At 43.9% G+C, this 17,764-nt stretch overlaps 2 protein-coding genes across 2 annotated transcripts; both read right to left on the bottom strand.

Moving 5' to 3' along the window:
- Positions 1–486: 486 nt before the first annotated feature.
- LOC115407560 (ATP-dependent 6-phosphofructokinase, muscle type) lies at positions 487–9,262 on the bottom strand. Its single transcript, XM_030117945.1, has 22 exons — positions 9,084–9,262; positions 8,060–8,133; positions 7,852–7,929; positions 6,431–6,620; positions 6,151–6,316; positions 5,995–6,039; positions 5,680–5,788; positions 5,505–5,600; positions 5,340–5,432; positions 5,145–5,270; positions 4,968–5,032; positions 4,609–4,672; positions 4,367–4,513; positions 3,294–3,364; positions 3,107–3,194; positions 2,835–2,987; positions 2,581–2,745; positions 2,372–2,433; positions 1,691–1,802; positions 1,505–1,604; positions 1,151–1,256; positions 487–1,065 (listed from the first exon to the last, which is right to left on the bottom strand). Exons 1-22 carry the CDS (start codon positions 9,172–9,174, stop codon positions 924–926), a joined length of 2,343 nt encoding a protein of 780 aa, XP_029973805.1. The 5' UTR covers positions 9,175–9,262; the 3' UTR covers positions 487–923.
- A 2,341-nt stretch (positions 9,263–11,603) lies between these two features.
- Positions 11,604–16,628, bottom strand: LOC115407563 (uncharacterized). The gene is made up of 14 exons (XM_030117948.1): positions 16,582–16,628; positions 16,182–16,288; positions 15,272–15,509; positions 14,832–15,192; positions 14,536–14,654; positions 14,376–14,427; positions 14,042–14,187; positions 13,903–13,957; positions 13,733–13,815; positions 13,567–13,650; positions 12,571–12,651; positions 12,290–12,476; positions 12,012–12,214; positions 11,604–11,743 (listed from the first exon to the last, which is right to left on the bottom strand). Exons 2-14 carry the CDS (start codon positions 16,241–16,243, stop codon positions 11,693–11,695), a joined length of 1,722 nt encoding a protein of 573 aa, XP_029973808.1. The 5' UTR covers positions 16,244–16,288; positions 16,582–16,628; the 3' UTR covers positions 11,604–11,692.
- Positions 16,629–17,764: the final 1,136 nt, after the last annotated feature.

The following is a 17,764-nucleotide window of genomic DNA, read 5'->3' on the forward strand; positions in this document are numbered from 1 at the left end:
ATTCATTTAGAGACCCCGGATGAGATAAAAATCTTGAAAATGTTCAGGTCAAAGTTTACATTTTCTCTCAGTGCATCTACTTTGGGGTTTCTAAAGTCCTGAAACAAGCATTTTGAGGTTAACCTGTGCCTGTAAATCACCCATAGGTGTGAATGTGATTTCCTCTTTGATGGAGTTTATGCTTTTGGCTCCTGTGATTCTTACTTTAACAGAGAACAGAGGAGAAAAAATGATGGTTGTTCAGAAGTAGTTAAATATTTATGAAATCTTTATCTAGGTGAGCCTTCTGAAAAGTCAATACCTGCAAAATATAGAGAAAGACAAAGAGGAAGAATACCGATGACAAAGAACAGACATTAATGATTGCGATTCTTAGAAAACAAGACATCTGATCGTTTATATTGTGAGATTTGAGATGCTTTATTTATGCATTTTCATGTCTCAAGAGAGAATGATTATAAATAAATTAAAAATGTATGAATATAGTTGAGTTTGTCATCAATGAAGGTATAATTACAGGAAATACGTTCTATTTTTGAGAGATGTGCCTGTAATCTTCAGACGGCACCATTTTACATCGCTAATATGAACTAAATCCCAATTCTGCTGGTAAGATCACACTCAGCTTACTCCCGAACCTTAAATAACTTCCATCAGTACACTTTGACCCGACACTGTCTGCAAAATGCAAATCAAAAATGTGCCTCAAAACATTTAACATCAGGCTCCATTAATCACCAACACTGCAGCGTTGTTTCTTTTTCAGAATATATTTTTATTCAGTTTAAGATTGAGTTTTCTGCTACATATTTTTGGAGAGCTTCTGAAACTTGCAAGTGCTACAATGCACTGAGTTCGTTGGTGATCCAGCTCTTTGACAGTCTGCGGACAGAAAAACAAACCAATCCCCCGTCGTGCTGAGTCTACTTGGCGAGAGCAGTCCTCTTCTTGATCACGTGCTCCATGTCGGCGTGTTCGGACGTGTCCAGCTTGATGTCGTACTTGGCCAGGATCTTCATGATGGGGCGGATCTTCAGCCACCACTGTGTCTTGGGGATGCGGTGCCTGCGGCGAGCCGAGGAGGGAGATCAGTCGCGGTAGTACATTTATTAATGTCAGCACCGAAAGAAGAAACGTTTGGACGTCTTACTCAAAGTCTGTGTCTCCCTTCAGCTCGACAAGCGGCTGGAAGGTGAGCGACCTCTTCTTCATGCCCAGCACGCAGGCAGAGTCCGGGGTGTTGGCGAAGATACGGCCTGAAAATAAAGAAATCATGTGACTACATGCTACTAAAGCCATTAAATAAGTCTGCTTATTGATGGAAATGAATTTGATCTGCTTCTGTTGGACTACAATCATGCATCAAATTGGATAAGCTTATTTTTGAGTGTCAGTCTTCATATGAGCCAGATTTTAAATCTATTGCTGCCCACAGGTCCATGCGTGAGCACAGTGAGAGTATTTCCACCATATCTCGTCAGTACAACGTGTGATGTGGATTCACCATGTCTGTAACACTCCTTCAGTTTCTCAGTCAGCCACAGAACAGACTTGGCGCCCATCTTCGTGCCAAAGTTTCTGTCGAAGGGTGTCGGAGTGCCTCCCTGCAGGAAGACAGTTCCGGAGATGCGGGTGAGTGAGTGACACTGGTTTTGTGTGAGAAGCTGGTCCCTTCCTGACGTGAGCCCACCTGCTGCATGTGTCCCAGGACGTTCTTGCGGCAGTCGAAGACGCCCTTCCCCTCCTCGGAGTACAGGTTGAAGATGAAGTCAGTGGTGTAGTTGGCATTGCAGTTCTCGTTCCTTCGTAAGAATAAACATTTACAGTTGTTTTTATGGAAAGTAAATCAAACAAAGGAAATACAAATAAAAGCATGTCTCAAAAGAGGTTTTCTCCCCTTAAAGGTGCTGTAGGCAGGATTTTGCTAGTCAATGCTAATTTTTCTGTGTTTTCTTTGGATTAAATGTTAGAGTATGCATTGATAATCCTTTAGGAGTGTAGCATAATTGCACTACTGCGAGGGCGCAGCGTTTCCATCTGTCTCTGTTCTGAGCTGAAAGGCAATCTCGACAGCTCCAGGTATCTTTGACCAATCAGAAGAGCCCCTGAGGCTCTAACCGTGATTGGTCGAGGGGCGTTCGTCGCACGTTCTTGTGGGAGGGGCTTAACTTGCGAAACGGTGTGATTTCAGAGAAAACAGGACAGGATTGGCTGTGCTGGGTTTCAAATTGCCATCTTCGATGGGTCAAATCGCCATCTTGCTTAGGTAAACCTAAGCAAGATGGCGGAGATGCTGAATCCTGCCTACAGCGCCTTTAAAATCCGCCAGTGGATTTGAATCCTGCAGAGAGTTGAGCGAGAAAAGGCCTACCTGAGAATCAGACCTCTCTTCACGGTCGTCTTCATCTTCTCCACCAGGTGCTCCACGTTCACCTGTAGGCCAAGTTCAGAGGTTCACAGAATACACACTCACACAAAAACTTGTGCACCCTGGATACATTTCCTCCCTCAGTTAGCAGATTGTTTTGATTTTCCATCTGTTCAGGCTGCTGTTCAGGGAATGATCAACTAAAACTGCACCTCCAGATCTTTAATGTTGAATTTATCCTCAAAGATGTAGGCGGCGTCGGCTCCGGCCGCCAGACCAGCCATGGTGGCCAAGTAGCCGCAGTATCCACCCATCGTCTCGACAATGAACACGCGGCGTTTGGTCCCCGCCGCGGACTGTTTGATCCGGTCGCAGGTCTGCAAACACAAACACGCCAATGAGAGAGGAAGAAACTTTTCAGCTGTCGCTTGTTTTCATTCTCGTGTGCGTCTCTACGGTTACTGACGGAGGTGATGGTGTTGAGGGCGGTGTCGGCGCCGATGCTGAAGTCCGACCCGGGGACGTTGTTGGAGACGGTGGCTGGGATGACCACCATGGGAATGCACATCTCCTCGTACTTCTCTCTGGCCTGCACCAGCTCCAGACCGCCGACGTACGCCTGCGACACGAGAGGACGCTTTGTGAACTCTGAGCCCAGGAAAGAAACTGCTGACAAAACCTTCCAGTGAGCTGGAAGTGAAAGATAATCCCACATAAACCGGAATTCTGCACTTTTACCTCAAATCCACCGATGATCACCAGAGCATGGATGTTGAACTTGGCGATGTTCTGGCTGATTTCCTCCAAAAGTTTGGCTGGAAGAGTTCTGCAGGAAAGGAAAACACACTTCAGTTAACATATTCTTTTCTTTTCAAATTGTTTGAAAAAAATCAGTGCCATCAAATCAAGGTAATAGTTGTTTTACCTCTTTGTACCCAACATGGAGCCTCCTTTTCCAGTCCAGCCACTCACTGAAGTCCAGGTGATGGGTTCAATCTACACAGTGAGAGAAAAAAGCAACAAAAATTTACATCAGACACAAGGTAATACTTTCTTAGTGCATACTTTACAATGCATTCGGGAAAATGGCCATGCATAATTAAAATTAAGTTTGTGAAGTTTGCAAAGAATTGTGCATGTTTTATTTTAAAAGCCTTTATACATTAGAAGTGGAATGGGTTGAGCTTTAGAGAAAAACATTCATACATTCATCCAGCTCCATACAGCTTCACATCAGCCGGTTTGTGTGTGAACTCAGGGCATACTTTGCACAAGTCACCAGTTCAAACTCACACACACTCATATTTGCACCTGCAGGCAATTCAGAATCACAAATTCACCTCAAATGCATGTGGACTGTGGAGGAAATGAAAAAACCCGGTTTCGCACAGGAGGAACATGCAAACTTCACTAAACCTCATTGCTATCGGGTGACTGTACAAACCACTACTCCACTGTGTCACACTATTCACTTCTCATTAATAACAAATTTGATTGATTTGATGTTAAATATAGTTATATTCAGTGTGTGTTATCTCATATATCTGCTGATTCAGGATATATTTTACTACATACTGCCCATTTCAGAGGTTTGCTGTACTAGATATGCCACATTTCAGCAGAGATTATATTATATATTGCACATTTGTGTTTTTAGCTTGTATTTTAAATATTGCAGCCCCTTTTTTCTTGCATATATTTCTTCTCCCTCTCATTATAATATCATGTGATATATTTCGATACTGTAGAAGGCCAGACGAGACAGATTTTTCATTCCTCTGTGTCTTGTATGTAGAGCAGAACTGACAATAAAGCTCACTGTGGCTTTGCTGGTAGAAGGTTTCGGCCTTTGGATTTTAGTTTAATTTAATTGTGGTTAAGCAGCTCGATAAGCAATCTCGATATGAGTATTTTTCTTTAATTTTCTCCAACAAATCTTTTAAAATACCCATCTTTGACGTGAAGTGCGGGCAGGAGGTAGAGCTGGTCCGCAGTTACCTGTCCGTGAGCCAGCCCGTCGAAGCCATCGTACACAGCCAGCATGTTGTGACCCTGGATGAGCCCCATCCTGACGGCCGAGCGGACCGCAGCGTTCATACCGGCACACGGGGCGCCGATGTTCATGATGGCGACATTAATGTTGCTCTACAGGTGAGGCAGAAAGAGAAAACAGGTCAGTTATCTGACAACTAGCTGTTTTTTTTAAAAAGATTTTATGTTTTGTAAAGCTCAGACAATACCTTCACATCTGGAGGGTTGATGTGAGCCAGCAGCTTGTACGTGTTCCAGTTGTTCTCAAAACTCCTGCAAAGCAGTCAGACTCAGTGAGTCTTCTTTCACAAGGTTCAGTGGAGGAAATAATCTATAAAATAACTGTTTCTTTAACTGTTAATGCGGCTTTATCCATTTTTGGTTGTGTTTTTATTCATAATCAGCAGTTTGTGAGCTAAAGCTTTCAGAGGTCGTACTGAACAGTTTTATTAAAGATTTAACTAATGCTTCGTTGATTAGATTTTTATGTTTTTGGAAGCTAAAATGCAGCACTTCATTTGGATGAAGCCTGATGATTGATTAAATGATTTCCTGGACGTATACTCACTTTCCTCTGAGCTTGATCGCTTCATCAAACCGTCCCTGAGACATGGCGGCCGTCACATCTTTTGTCTAAAGTTGAAAGGTTTGCAGTGTCAGTGCTTATTCTCAGACACAAGTGGTTTTCCAAACCATTTTCCCGGTGAAGTTGACTCCTGGCAAAACTTTCCCGCCTCCAACTTACCACCTGCACGCACTCCATGAGCGGCAGCCTGACGGCCTGGTTCCCCGACAGGCTGACCACGCAGGCCGGAGTGTCCGGAGTGGCCTCCAGTAAAGCCATGACCGCCTCCACTCCCATCCTGCTGCCCTGAAGGACACGAGCACCGTCAGACTGAGCACACACACCCACACACTCTCATCTCACTGAGCTACGGACCAGGATCCTGTCGAAGGCGGAGGGCGTCCCTCCTCTCTGCACGTGTCCGAGGATGGTGGTGCGGGTATCGAACCCGAGCCTGTCCGTCACCAGCTGGAGAGAAAAAGGAAAAGTTTAGTTTATTAACTCTGCAGCATGAATTAAAAATAACATGGTTTTTCTCGCCTTTTTGATCTGGTCAGATGAGATGGGTTTGCCTTCTCTGTCCATCGCACCTTCGGCCACGATGATCACATTGAGACGAGACCCGCGGGTTCTTTGCTGAAAGCGACGTTCCAGAGGAAATTAATACCCAACGGTGCGTTTTAATTGTTGAGAAGAAGCGTTCAGATGTGCTCACATCTGTCAGCCTCCTGCACAAGTGGTCCTCCCAGCCCTCATCTGGAGGCATCTCAGGGATGAACACCCAGTCGGCGCCGCAGGCCAGAGCCGTCACCAGGGCCAAGTACCTGTAGCCACGTGCACACACACCAGAAAATACTCATTTCTATTTTTGGAATGGGAAAATAAAGATTAATGGAAACAAAAACAAAGTTTGTGTAAACCAAAACAACAAAAAAAGGAAACCATACTTATTCAATCATTGACGTTTTGAGACCCGTGCTACAGCTGATTATTATAGGCTATTGTCTCTTTCAGACTAATGTAAACTGACCCGCAGTGTCGGCCCATCACTTCCAGGATGAAGGTCCTCTGGTGGCTGTGGAGCAACACAGAGCATTTCTTTTTACAGATCACCAACAAATACAATATGTTAGACAAACAACAGTTTTCTGATCTCACAGTAGCGAGATGTGGGCAGTGGTCTGACCTCTGGGCAGTGGTGGTGATGGCGTCCACCACCTCGATGATGCGGTGCAGGGCGGAGTCGGTGCCGATGGTCATGTCGGTGCCGCAGAAGTCGTTGTCGATGGAGCCGACCATCCCGACGATGTTCAGGTGGGACGACTTCTTGGCCTCGTCTTCTGTGATCTTACCTACAGGAGAAAGCAGGTTGTGACCTTCATGTTTAGTCTCCATATTTGTCTTTGATATGTAAATAACAACCTATTTAGCTTCTGAGTAAACTTGTTTGGGCTCTCGTGGTTTACCAGCTCGGACGAGGTCGGCCAGCAGCCCGCTCCACTCCGTCCTGAAGGCGTTGGCTCCGGTCAGGCTGCCGTCTCCTCCGATCACGCACAGGTTGGTGATGCCGCGCTTCACCAGGTTGCAGGCGGCCTGCATGCGGCCCTCCCTGGTCCTGAAGTCTTTACAGCGAGCGCTGCCGATGACGGTTCCTCCCTGGAGACAAACACAGCTTTACGGCACCTCTGGCTGAGGCTTTCTTCATTTTGTTGCTTTTGCTGGAAGAAACGCACGTCGAGAAACCAAGTGAAGACGCCCTGAAGCGAGCAGTGAACACACTCGGGCTGAAGTCACCGCTCACTTTTACACCCTGCATGATTCTCAGCATGTCGCCGCCGTCTCCACTGACGGGACGCTTTATTTAGACGACACAAAGAAATGTGAAACACGAGCTTCGCTCTATTATATTATCTCCACCAGTCGCAGGGCCAAGGAAGCTGTTAACTGTCACCACTCAGAGATCGGACTCAGAGATCATCTTAGAGCTACTGCCAGCAAGCGATAGCATCTTAGATTTATCGGTTAGTTTCGGTGTTGCATTTCTGCATCCTTCAGCATGTTTGTGCTCATAAACTGTCGCTTGCTGTTTGGCTTTAAAACTAACATTGAGGTCGATTTCATTGCCATATTAGGATGCTGCTTGTTAAATAAAAACGGCAGTGATTGTTTCCTCCTGATTTTTACACTTTTTGAGGGCATACGGTGAGTCGGATGGAGACATGTTGAAGGATGATGTCGAGTTTGTGCAATTCGTGAAGAAAATCTGTCCGACCACCGTTAGTTTCACTCTGACGTCTGGATGTGACTGATTTTCACCATCAAGACAAACTGACTGGAGACGCTTTAAGTCTCAGTTTCATTTGAGTTTATATATTTTAAAATCATAATGAAACTACATTGTTATAAGAATAATAATGACACTTCATACAGAAATGAACTCTACAATTATACAATTTAATTTAGCAGACGCTTTTGTCCAAAGTGACGTACAACAGTGGGGGGATTTCAGGTTTCAGCGTCTGAACTCAAGTTTACAGCAGTAATAATTATATTTTACTTTAAGATAAAGTATCACCAGTTTGTAATGGCTACTTCTCTTAATTTTCTTTCAAATCTAACTCTTCTTTTTTTTTTTTGGGGGGGGGGGTTCAGTGCTTCTCCAGCTAATATATCTGTGGCATAATGCACATCCCTCAACAAAAACAAATTGAACATAAACTCAGGTCAATGTGAGTAAAACAAGAACTTAAAGGGTATTTTTTAATGAACTTCTTTTTTTTAGGGAACTTTTTTTCAGCATTATAATCATTCACTGAGAACAACTTCTCCTGATGGACAACATAAACAGTGTGTGTGTGTGTGTGTGTGTGTGTGTGTGTTCACTGACCAGCTGCAGCATCATGGACACACTCTCCCACGTGGCCAGGCGAATGTTTTCTCCTCCGTCCACCAGGCCCTGGTATCCCTGCAGCACACACACCACACACATACACAAAGACACACACCAGGTGTGTTTGGTGATGTTGCTGCTTTTCAGCCTCTCTCAGGCGTTTGTGACGTTACGGCGTTTACAGTAACGTGTGTTTGGACGGTACCTCGTGAACGAAGTAGACTTTGGCTCCGGTGTAGAGACCAACCCTGACTGTGGCTCTCACAGCAGCGTTCATACCTGACACACACACACACACACACACACACACACACACACACACACACACACACACACACACACACACACACACACACACATCACTCTCAGTGATTGTATCCTTCACACTTGCTGTCAACGTTCACCTGAAGACCTTCCACGTCCTCCTTAACCTCTGAGTAACTCTGCCTGATCTTTGCAAACAGATGAGACATAAATAGGACGAGGGGAAGGCGTTCCAGAGGTCTTCTGTTCCGTCTCACCCCTGGATGCCCACAACACCAAAGGCCAGTGTGAGAGGCTGCGTTGTAGCACTCTGGCACGCCGCAGCTCTTGTTTCAGCAGACAGCAGCTGCGGCTTCGGGGGGGCGTTTCTCTTTTCCATACCAGAAAAAGGTCACCAAAACTAAAATTAGCACCCAAAGATGAGAAATTAGGGAACACATGAGGGGGAACAAGAGGCAGAGAAAGCTTGGGTGCAGATTGGTTGGAGGTCAGTGAGCAGTGAAGGAGCCACTGGAGTAACTGTAAAGAGGCTGAATATTAGATTTCAGGGTTGAAGATGAGTGAATACAGTGATTAATCTTCATCAGCTTTACAGTATATTCACTCTGAGTTGTCACGAGTGCTGTTGCTTCACACTAAGCGTTGAGGAACGTGGACAAAGTTGTGACAGCACGGTGAATCCTGAGACGTGATCCCATCCTCGTGCTCGTGACTTCAAACAAAGTCCCAGCCAAGCCTCTGGCGACAGCTGCCCTTTAACCGGGACACCCTGACAACTTGGGAAAATGTTCCTTGGTGCTTCTGTTCGGTGGCACCTGATCTTACCGATGGCACCAATAACTCTGTACTTCAATGACCGCAGAGAGCAGAAACAGTTGGATTCATTCACATCAGTTCAAGACTCATTTCTCAAGACTAAAGCTGCGGTCTCACATCCGACCAGCTGAGCCTCATCCTCTGCTTACCCTGGGCATCTCCTCCCGATGTCAGCACGGCGATGGACCGCCCGATCCCCATCTTGGTGGGGTCCATGGTGGGCTGCGGCGCCTTGGACATGTTTCCAGAAGAAGCGGACCGACAGGTGGTCTCCACGAGCGGGAGGTTAGAAAGAACAGAGTACTGCTCCTCCACTGTCTGCTGCTCGGGGGAGGCACAAGCGAAGGCTCAGGCTTTATAGACTACTGTTCCTGCTCCTGCCCCCTCCCACTGACCCCCCACCCCTCCGCCACTCTCTCCACTAAATATACTCAGGCGACCCAGGAGCCACCTGTAGTAGACAGACAAGGAAACTCAATGGAGACAGAGCTGTCAGAACAACTTCCTATACTGCAGAAAAATACCACAAATCATTTAAAGTGAAGCATTCTGAAGGATCTCACCAGAATCAGCAGAAACTTTAGAAGTGAGATGAAAAGACATTAGTTTGAGACAGGATGAAATCTGTTTTTCACTCCACAAATCCACATTGTGGCACAGTTACTTTAAACAATATGGTAACAAACTGGCGCATAGCAGTTCACCCTGATCCAAACACTGAAACCGGTGACGACTGAAACAGAAACTTGAAATTCCCAACAGACTGCAGCAGCAGAGACAAGAGATTATGAGCACAAAGTGAGTGTGGATGGAGATCTACCCACAGGCCGCGCGGTGCGCATGAATGTACCAGAGGGGCGTAAAATGTGCAATAAAAGGCGCATCTTGGGCTTGACAATGTCCATAAATGAGCTCAAAATATTGAAACAAAACTGTAAAAAAAAAAAAATCCTAAAAAAAAAAATACACACGGAATTATCAGGAATATGAAATAATACAGGTGCAAAAATGGTTAAAAAGAAACATTTACAAAAGAAAAATTGGCCTTGCCTGTCTGATATCTGACTCTTTAACGTTGACATAAAACAAACATAAAAATAATGAGTAGATTTGAATCCATTTTTGTTTGATTTTGGCTGTTTTCACAGGTGAATGAAAGTAAATTCAGTCCTGTGATGGCGCCAAAAAATTAATTAATTTATTTGCTGGGTGCAGACACCACACAGATATTCAACCAAAGCAAAAGATGAAAGTTTTGGTGGTCCACCTGAACACGCCACTGAATGTAAACCAACACAATTTTGTCATTGACAAGAATAAATGAGTCCCATTCAAAATAAACACACGGCAGGGTTTCATTTCGGCCTCATACACAAAGACACCAAAACTCATGTTGCTAAAACCTCCACTGAAAGAAAAAGATTTGGTTCAGTAGCTCTTATGATAAATTAATAAACATCACAGAGATAAAAAAAAAAAAAAAGGGAGTCGCAATTACCAAAGTGCCAAATTGGTAATAATCATAGACTTACCATTAGATGTCATACTTAAACGATACGTCGGTTGTTGTGACAGAAAGCACAAGAAAAAGTTTGGGTTATATCCCCTTCAAATCTACTTTATTTCGAATATGGGTAGGTTATAACAAAATGCACCATTTATAATATTGAAATATATTATTTCCCCACCAGGAAAAAAAAGCGCTCTCATTACCAGGAAGCGGCAAGTTCAAAGGAGCCGCTCCTATTGGCTGACTCAGACCACGTGGGCTTTTTAGTAACTAAAGTAAATGAATAAACAAATTTTACAGATGAATTTATTAATTAACTAAACAACAAATTCCAGTATTCAGTCAAAATATAAATCTAAATAAAACTTTTTTTTAATATATTAGGGGAGTTTATATCTATGGCTATGGCTATCCCAGGTACTTCGCCGCCTGCAATGAACACTCAGGCAGTGGAAAAGTGGAAAAGTTTCATATCAATCTTGTTACCATTTACCCAGCAGAGGGAATCTGGCACAGTCTCAGGCCGGGTTCCTGAGCAAGACCTATACAAAAAAAACTCCTCCACGGTGGAGAGCCACAACAGTAACTGGCCCTTGTAGTAAAGGTTAACTATGACTTTGTGGGTGAAAAGCAGATAAGTAATTTCCCCAAGGAAATCAGTAAAGTGACTTCTCAATTAAAAGTACCTGCTGTTCCTGGAACGTCCACTAGGGGTCTCAGTGTTTCCAGTAAGGGTGGAAGTGAAAATGTAATGAGGGACTCCCAGATTTCAAAGAGATCATTGATGAAGAGCTGTGAAATACAAGTATCAAAGCTAAACTATGGGGTGAGTTTGTGGAAACATGCATGCTAAAGGCGATTTAAAAAACAATATACACAAGTGTATGTTTTTGGACCGTGGGAGGAAACAAACAGGGAGAACATGCAAACTGCATAGAAAAGTCAACTGGACACAAATCAGGGATAATGTAACTGGGAGGTGAGAGTAATAACCAGGACACTGCTGTATAGTTCCTCTCTGTCAAGAATTTATAACTTTTCATAAAGTACAAAATGATTCCTTGACAAATATTGAATATCTGATTTAATTTGAAGGAAATAAAAAGCTGACAGACAACACACACACAGCTCAGCAGTGATATAAAATATACACATTTATTAGAAATTCTGTACACTAAAAACATTTAATACACAATACTGTTAGAAACAGAAAGAAATACTGACAGAAAAGAGAAAAGTTCATTAGTGTCACGAAGCGCAGTGGGTGGTTGAGACAGGACAGTCGATTGGTAGAAATCTCTGCAAAACAAAAGAAAAACAAAAGGCGGGTAAAGTGGCTGTATGAGTGTGCACACACAAAACGATTCAGTCTATGTTGTGATGTTTAAATCTGAGTTCTCCTTATGTTCTAATCAACTTCACAGCCAATAAAACTTCTCAAAAGCAGCATCAGAAGTTTTCAGATGGATGTTGAGTCATCTGCAGGTAAAGGAACCTGGCTGTGTGTTCACAATTCAGAAAAATTATCCACCGATTTGCACAAAGAAGTTTTGGAAACTCGACTCACAGTGGACTCCTCGAAGAGGAAGGCAGAGGCCAGCGGGTTTCCACAGCGAGGCCGGGGCGGCAGGAACCTGGAGCAGGCGGGGACCGGCTGGGAGGTGTACGTCGAGACCTCGTGGTCCATGCGGGCCTCCTCCAGCAGTGGGAAACGGCGCCGCAGCATCTCCGCAGGAGGAGCCAGGGAGCAGGTCTTCTGACCTGGAAGCTCTGGAGAGAGGCGGTTCAAAGGTCACAGTTCTGCTGAATTAAAGAGTACGGCGAGAGAGGGAGCCGCCGCCGTACCTGTCCGAGGACGCTCAGGCGGGTTGACCTGGTCCTCGACGGGGGGGACTCTGTACAGCTTCGTTCCCGATGAGAAGAAGATGACAGACTCTCTCCCCGGTGCCTGAATGAAAACCTGCGAGCTCGGCGGCTCCACGCCGCTGGATGTCGTGACGGTTTCTCCCTTCTCCTCACAGGGGACGTCACTCTAGGAGGGGTGCAGGAGGAAACATCCATTTTAAAACAGGAACACAGAGCTTTCATCAGCGTGGATCCTGTCGGGATGTTCTCCCACGTCTCACTTCTGATGCTTGAGCCGGGTCTTTGTGGGTCGCCTCGTCGCTCTGCTCGTCCTCCCGATCGTCAAATAACCTCTGGATGACCTGCAGGCAAATGACACAGCTGGATTACAACCCCGGCTCGAGGCGGGAACATGAAAACCAGATGGAAGTTGGTTTAAATAAGTTATTTTTCACGCTTCTGAAAAAATATTGAAAAAGTGCTGCAAAAAAGAAAAGAAAACAACATAATAAAGTTGAGCAGTTTACAGGAAACACAAAAACCAACTAAAGGAAAGCGAAGCAGACACAATTACCAACAAATAACAAATGTGAGTGAAAGATCTAGTCTGAGTAGTGTACAGAGTTGAATTTTCACGTTCTTATTTTTGTGTTTATTGATGTTGACATGAACCCTGAAGTAAAGCCAGGTCCCGGGGTTCGTTTTATTGGGCCCACTGGGACTTCACAGTGAGATGCTCCATTAAAAATATTTCAGAAATCCCAAATTTGGAGTCAATGCAAAATTACTAATAAAAACTAATGTACTCCAGGAGTGTCCAATACACTGATCGAGATCAGCCTGAAGATCTCAGTAGCAGTGCGGGTAGATTGTGGATGTTGTTTCAAGTCTAACTTTCAAATAACCTCTTAAAAACTTAAGTCCATTTTTTTTTACTTGGAGCAAGTCTCTATACTTTGTCATTTCATACTTTGCACTTTCTATGCAAAAAAAAAAGATTACTCCTCATTAACCAATAGTAAAATACTTAATTCTCACATATTTTAAAAATTTGGATTAGATAAACAAAAAAAAAGTTTGCAGCACTCAAACTGCTCTGAGTAAACACAGCATCACAGTGGAAGAAGAGGCCGAGCTTTCAGCCATCAGGCTCCTCTCAGGTGGAACCAGCTGGGAAAGCTTTCAGTTAGAGCTGCTTCAGGCCACCCAGGACTGTTTTATAATGCCTTAAAAAAATCGAATAGTATTCAATTATTAAAAATGTGTTTTGTTCTTACCTCTTCTTGCGGCTGCAGTTTGCTTTTGCAGCGTCTGCTTCCCGGAGTGTAGTAAGGTGACTTTGGGCCCATCAGATGAAATTTCTGCAAACAACCAGGGCATAAAGCAGTGACTACACTCCACAGGGACTCTGACTGAACGTTGTCACCGTGCACGTGTTCCCACCAGAGCAGACAGGGGGTGCTGCCTGGAGTTGGGCACTCTCTGTGGGTGCCAGGGATTTTGTGGAGTCTCCTTTACTGCTCCAGCTGAGGAGGGAAAAAAGCAACAATAAAACACCGGCATGAGGATGAAGTGATAAGGATGCATTAAAGGAATATAAGATAAGAACAGACCTGCCAGTCCACCCATCGACTCTGCAGGAGTCTTTTTAACTGGGACTCTCTGAGGCTGAAACAGCAACAATTACACTGAGTTTGTGCTTTTTGTAAAGCTTTATCAAAAAGAGAATCCTGAAGAATCCTGTGTTCTCACTGTGCAGATGGAAGTGCCTCTGCCCGGCAGACAGGTGGAGTTTCGAGGTGTCATTCCCGCTGGCCCCCCGGCCTTCACCCCCTCATTCAGGAGGATGCTCTGCAGAGCAGCGGGGTCCGGGGAGAACTGTACCGACTTCGGGGGCCCTGAGAGGAAACATCGGGTTCACTGAGTGTAATTGGAGAACTTGACAATTTCCTCCAATGGCGATGACATAAAATCTCAAATATGACCAAGTTCCTCCTATTTTATGACATTAAACTGTAAATGTAACACCAATGTTTCGATATAATCATTCTGTGGTTGCAGGAAAAGATGCCGGTCTCACGCTCACCTCTCGTGGTTCCAGCTTTATGGTGGCTCTTCATGATTGAAACCCGCTGGGGCTGAAAATGACAGGATTATCACGTTTACTTCACACAAATCGAACATCAATCATTGGGCAAAGCTAAAAGAACTGGGTTAAAAAATATAAAACTATCCGACGCTCTCACCAGAGAGTGGAATGGTTTCGACTGCGGTGTTGCAGAGGTCTGGCCCGAGACGCTCACTCCCTCGTTCTGAAGGATACTCAGAAGAGCTTTGTGATCACAACGGAAGTAGTTGGCCTTTTCTGAAATACACAACAAATGCAGCAGACTGAAAGTCTTGAAAACAAATGAGTCAGAGGAGGGGTTAGGGTCAGGGGTGTCACAGTGCGAGGAGAGAAATCACTTTGTGTTTGATTCAAAATTCTAGACAGGCGGATTTCATCTCCAAGCCACAAAACAAACGGAGGCGACACACTGACCTTCCAGAGGATCAGGCTGCGCAGGCTGGGAGTTTTTTGAAGGATTGTGGAGACTCAGCTGGTTGAAGTCGCTCACACACACTTCAGCACTGGTGGCAGATGCTCCTTTGTGATGGACGATGGGTTTCGGGTCACAAGCCTTCAAAGTGCTGCAGCTGCCAGACCGTCCAGACAGGTGATGTGTGGCGTCTGCGCCTTTGCTCTGAGCCGGTTTGGTCTTTGACGTGTTTGTCGTAGTTTGATCAACGGTGTGTGATTTTAAATCATTTAATCGTCCTTCAGTAGCCGCTCTTGAACCTCTGTGCTTAGAGAAGTTGAAGGGCACAGGCCGGGTGCACGGCTTCTTTGTCTTGGTTTTTCCCTGCAGAAAGGCCGCAGTGCTGAAAATCCGTTTCACGTTCCGACACTGAATGAATCGAAAGGTGAGGAGACGCACTTACAGCCAGAGGTTTTTCTTCCCAGGCGCAGTGGACCTGACTGAAGTTGGACGGAGTCTGCAGGCGAAGGGACTTTGCGAGCACCGGAAGTCTGCTCCCCCCGGGTCGCACAGGCACCTTCTGATTGGGTTTGGAGTCTCCTGGATTTTTGTTCTCTCCGTCTTTTTGGGAATGTCGAGGTGATGATAGGAGTTTTGCTGACTTCTGGCTTGCTGGCTTTTTATTTTGGTCATTCTTCATTCTATATGTGAAACAAGGCAAACACAGCTTAAGAAAAGAAAATATTGATGGATTTTTTTTTTCCAAAACTTGATTTAGCTGCTTAAAATATAGCCACAATGGTTTAAGGCTCAAGTGTCGAAATTGTAAGGGGAAAAAAAAAAAACTAAAAATGAAGGTTGACAGATGAAACTAATTATATTATGATGTGATCATTCTCATGTCTTTTGGAAATGCCAGAAAATAAGTTTTTTTTTTTTTGTTTGGAACATGTAAATAAATAATTAAGGGTTAACTCTCATGAGCTGTTTCAATCTGTATTCTTGTAAAATCCCTGAAGGAATTGTCCAACACAATGAAAAGTATCTGATAAAAATTCTGTTAGTCGCGAGCGAAAAAGCAATCATGAGAAACTGGGGTCAGGAAACACCACCGACAAATGATCGGTGCCTAAAGATAGTGGAAGACATCTTCTTATTGGAAAAGGTAAAACACAAAAGCAGAGAAAATGAACTGTATAAAAGACTGAAAAGGAAAACTGGTTTCGGGACAACAAGCAATATTTCAGGCTGTAGTAATATGAAAGTACTTCTCAAGTGGCTTTGGTTTGTCTTAAAATTTGCAAATGAAAATTATTTTTCTAATAATTATTCAGGTGGTAAAAAAGTACCTTATAGTCCCAAACATTCCTCACCTTTGAAGATCACGCTGGATTTTGTTTTGACTTTGTTGACGAAGGACTGGAGAGGAGTCCATGATGATGATGTTGATAGTGACGGGAGGATGTGACTTAGCAAACGCCTGAAAAAAAACAACTGGAAGAAAAAATCATCAGGTGGATGAAAAACAAAGAGAAGAGAGACAAAATCCAGAGAAATCTCCCACAGATGCTTTATAGACACAAAAAACACGTTTAAAAAAAATCTGGATGGTGAAAACACAAACGATGAGAGAGAGTAAGAAGAGACAGTAAAACAGTCGAATCGTCCGAGCACGGAGTCGATAACAGCTCCAGATACAGAGCTGCAGAGCTACACTTCTACATTCACAGCCTTTTCTCTTAGCTCATGCTACACGGGAGTCGAAGAACCAACCGTGACGCGTCGTAAACTCCCTGAACGTGTCGCGATTTCCTCTGAGGATTCACTGTGATTTCTGAGACAGTTAAACGGTGATATTTGGGCTTTTCCAGGCGTTATGCTCCAGGTTTAAAGCTCCCGGACTCCCGTCCTCACACTGTGCTGCGAACTTCCTGAATGTCGGTTTGTAAAAAGCGCTACTTACAATTGGTCGAACGAAGAAGCGTGTCAACCAATGAGGGCGCTCTTATTTGTTTCGGGCCCAGCCTGTTAGCCAATGAGCGGCCGACTTTTGTAAACATTTCCATGGAAACGGAACGAAAGTTGTTGTGTCACGTGACTGTTTTTTGCCGCGGCTTTCTCCAGCCTGAGTGTGGATTGAATAAAGAGTGAAAGATTAGCAAAATAATTTACAACCAATAGATTCTGAAAAAAAAAATGCATTTAAAAAGATAATAGAAATAATTTATATATTTTGCGCAATCTTGGTGATGATAGATAATGTACCAGAGATTGTTATTATTACACAGAATAAATTAATAATATACTCTGCTCACAAGACAGCACTTAACTTTGAAAATGCATAGTGAAAAATTATCGAAAGTGATGTTACTTCCAGCTGGTGTTACTGCAGCGCCTGCTGTGTAGTACTTTGATTTTGATTTGGCATTGATTGACTGATTGAATGAATTATATTTTTTCACCACTGAGTTGTCAGTTGTTTTTACTAACAAGTCACAAAAAAAGTTCACTCAACCAAGGGTTTTCAAAGTTTAGCCAACTCCCTTTAGGACTCTGCATGGAATTAAACAATTAACTATACAGTATTGGAAAATGATGACATTTCTAAATATTTTCTTAACTAGACATATGTGTGTCATCATACATTACATCTCTTGCAAAATGTCATTAAAAATCGCATTTATTTAACTATTCCATGACAAAACTTTGTCTAAATGGGAATTAAACCATTAAACCAACTTGAAGACACATAATCACAGTGAAAATTGGAGTGTTGAAATTTCAGGGTTAAACCCCCCCTAGGCTTCAGCCCAGGCAAACCAGAATGTTAGACCCCTGGGTTTTCCCTGGGCCCCTGGGTTTGTAATCATTTTAGATTAAATTGCTCCAGTTGTTGACTATCAAATGACTATTACTGTCATTTTTTTGTATGCCTTATCAAAATGCTGGTCCAGGT

This window comes from Salarias fasciatus, chromosome 20, assembly GCF_902148845.1.
Source record: "Salarias fasciatus chromosome 20, fSalaFa1.1, whole genome shotgun sequence".
Taxonomy (NCBI): domain Eukaryota; kingdom Metazoa; phylum Chordata; class Actinopteri; order Blenniiformes; family Blenniidae; genus Salarias; species Salarias fasciatus.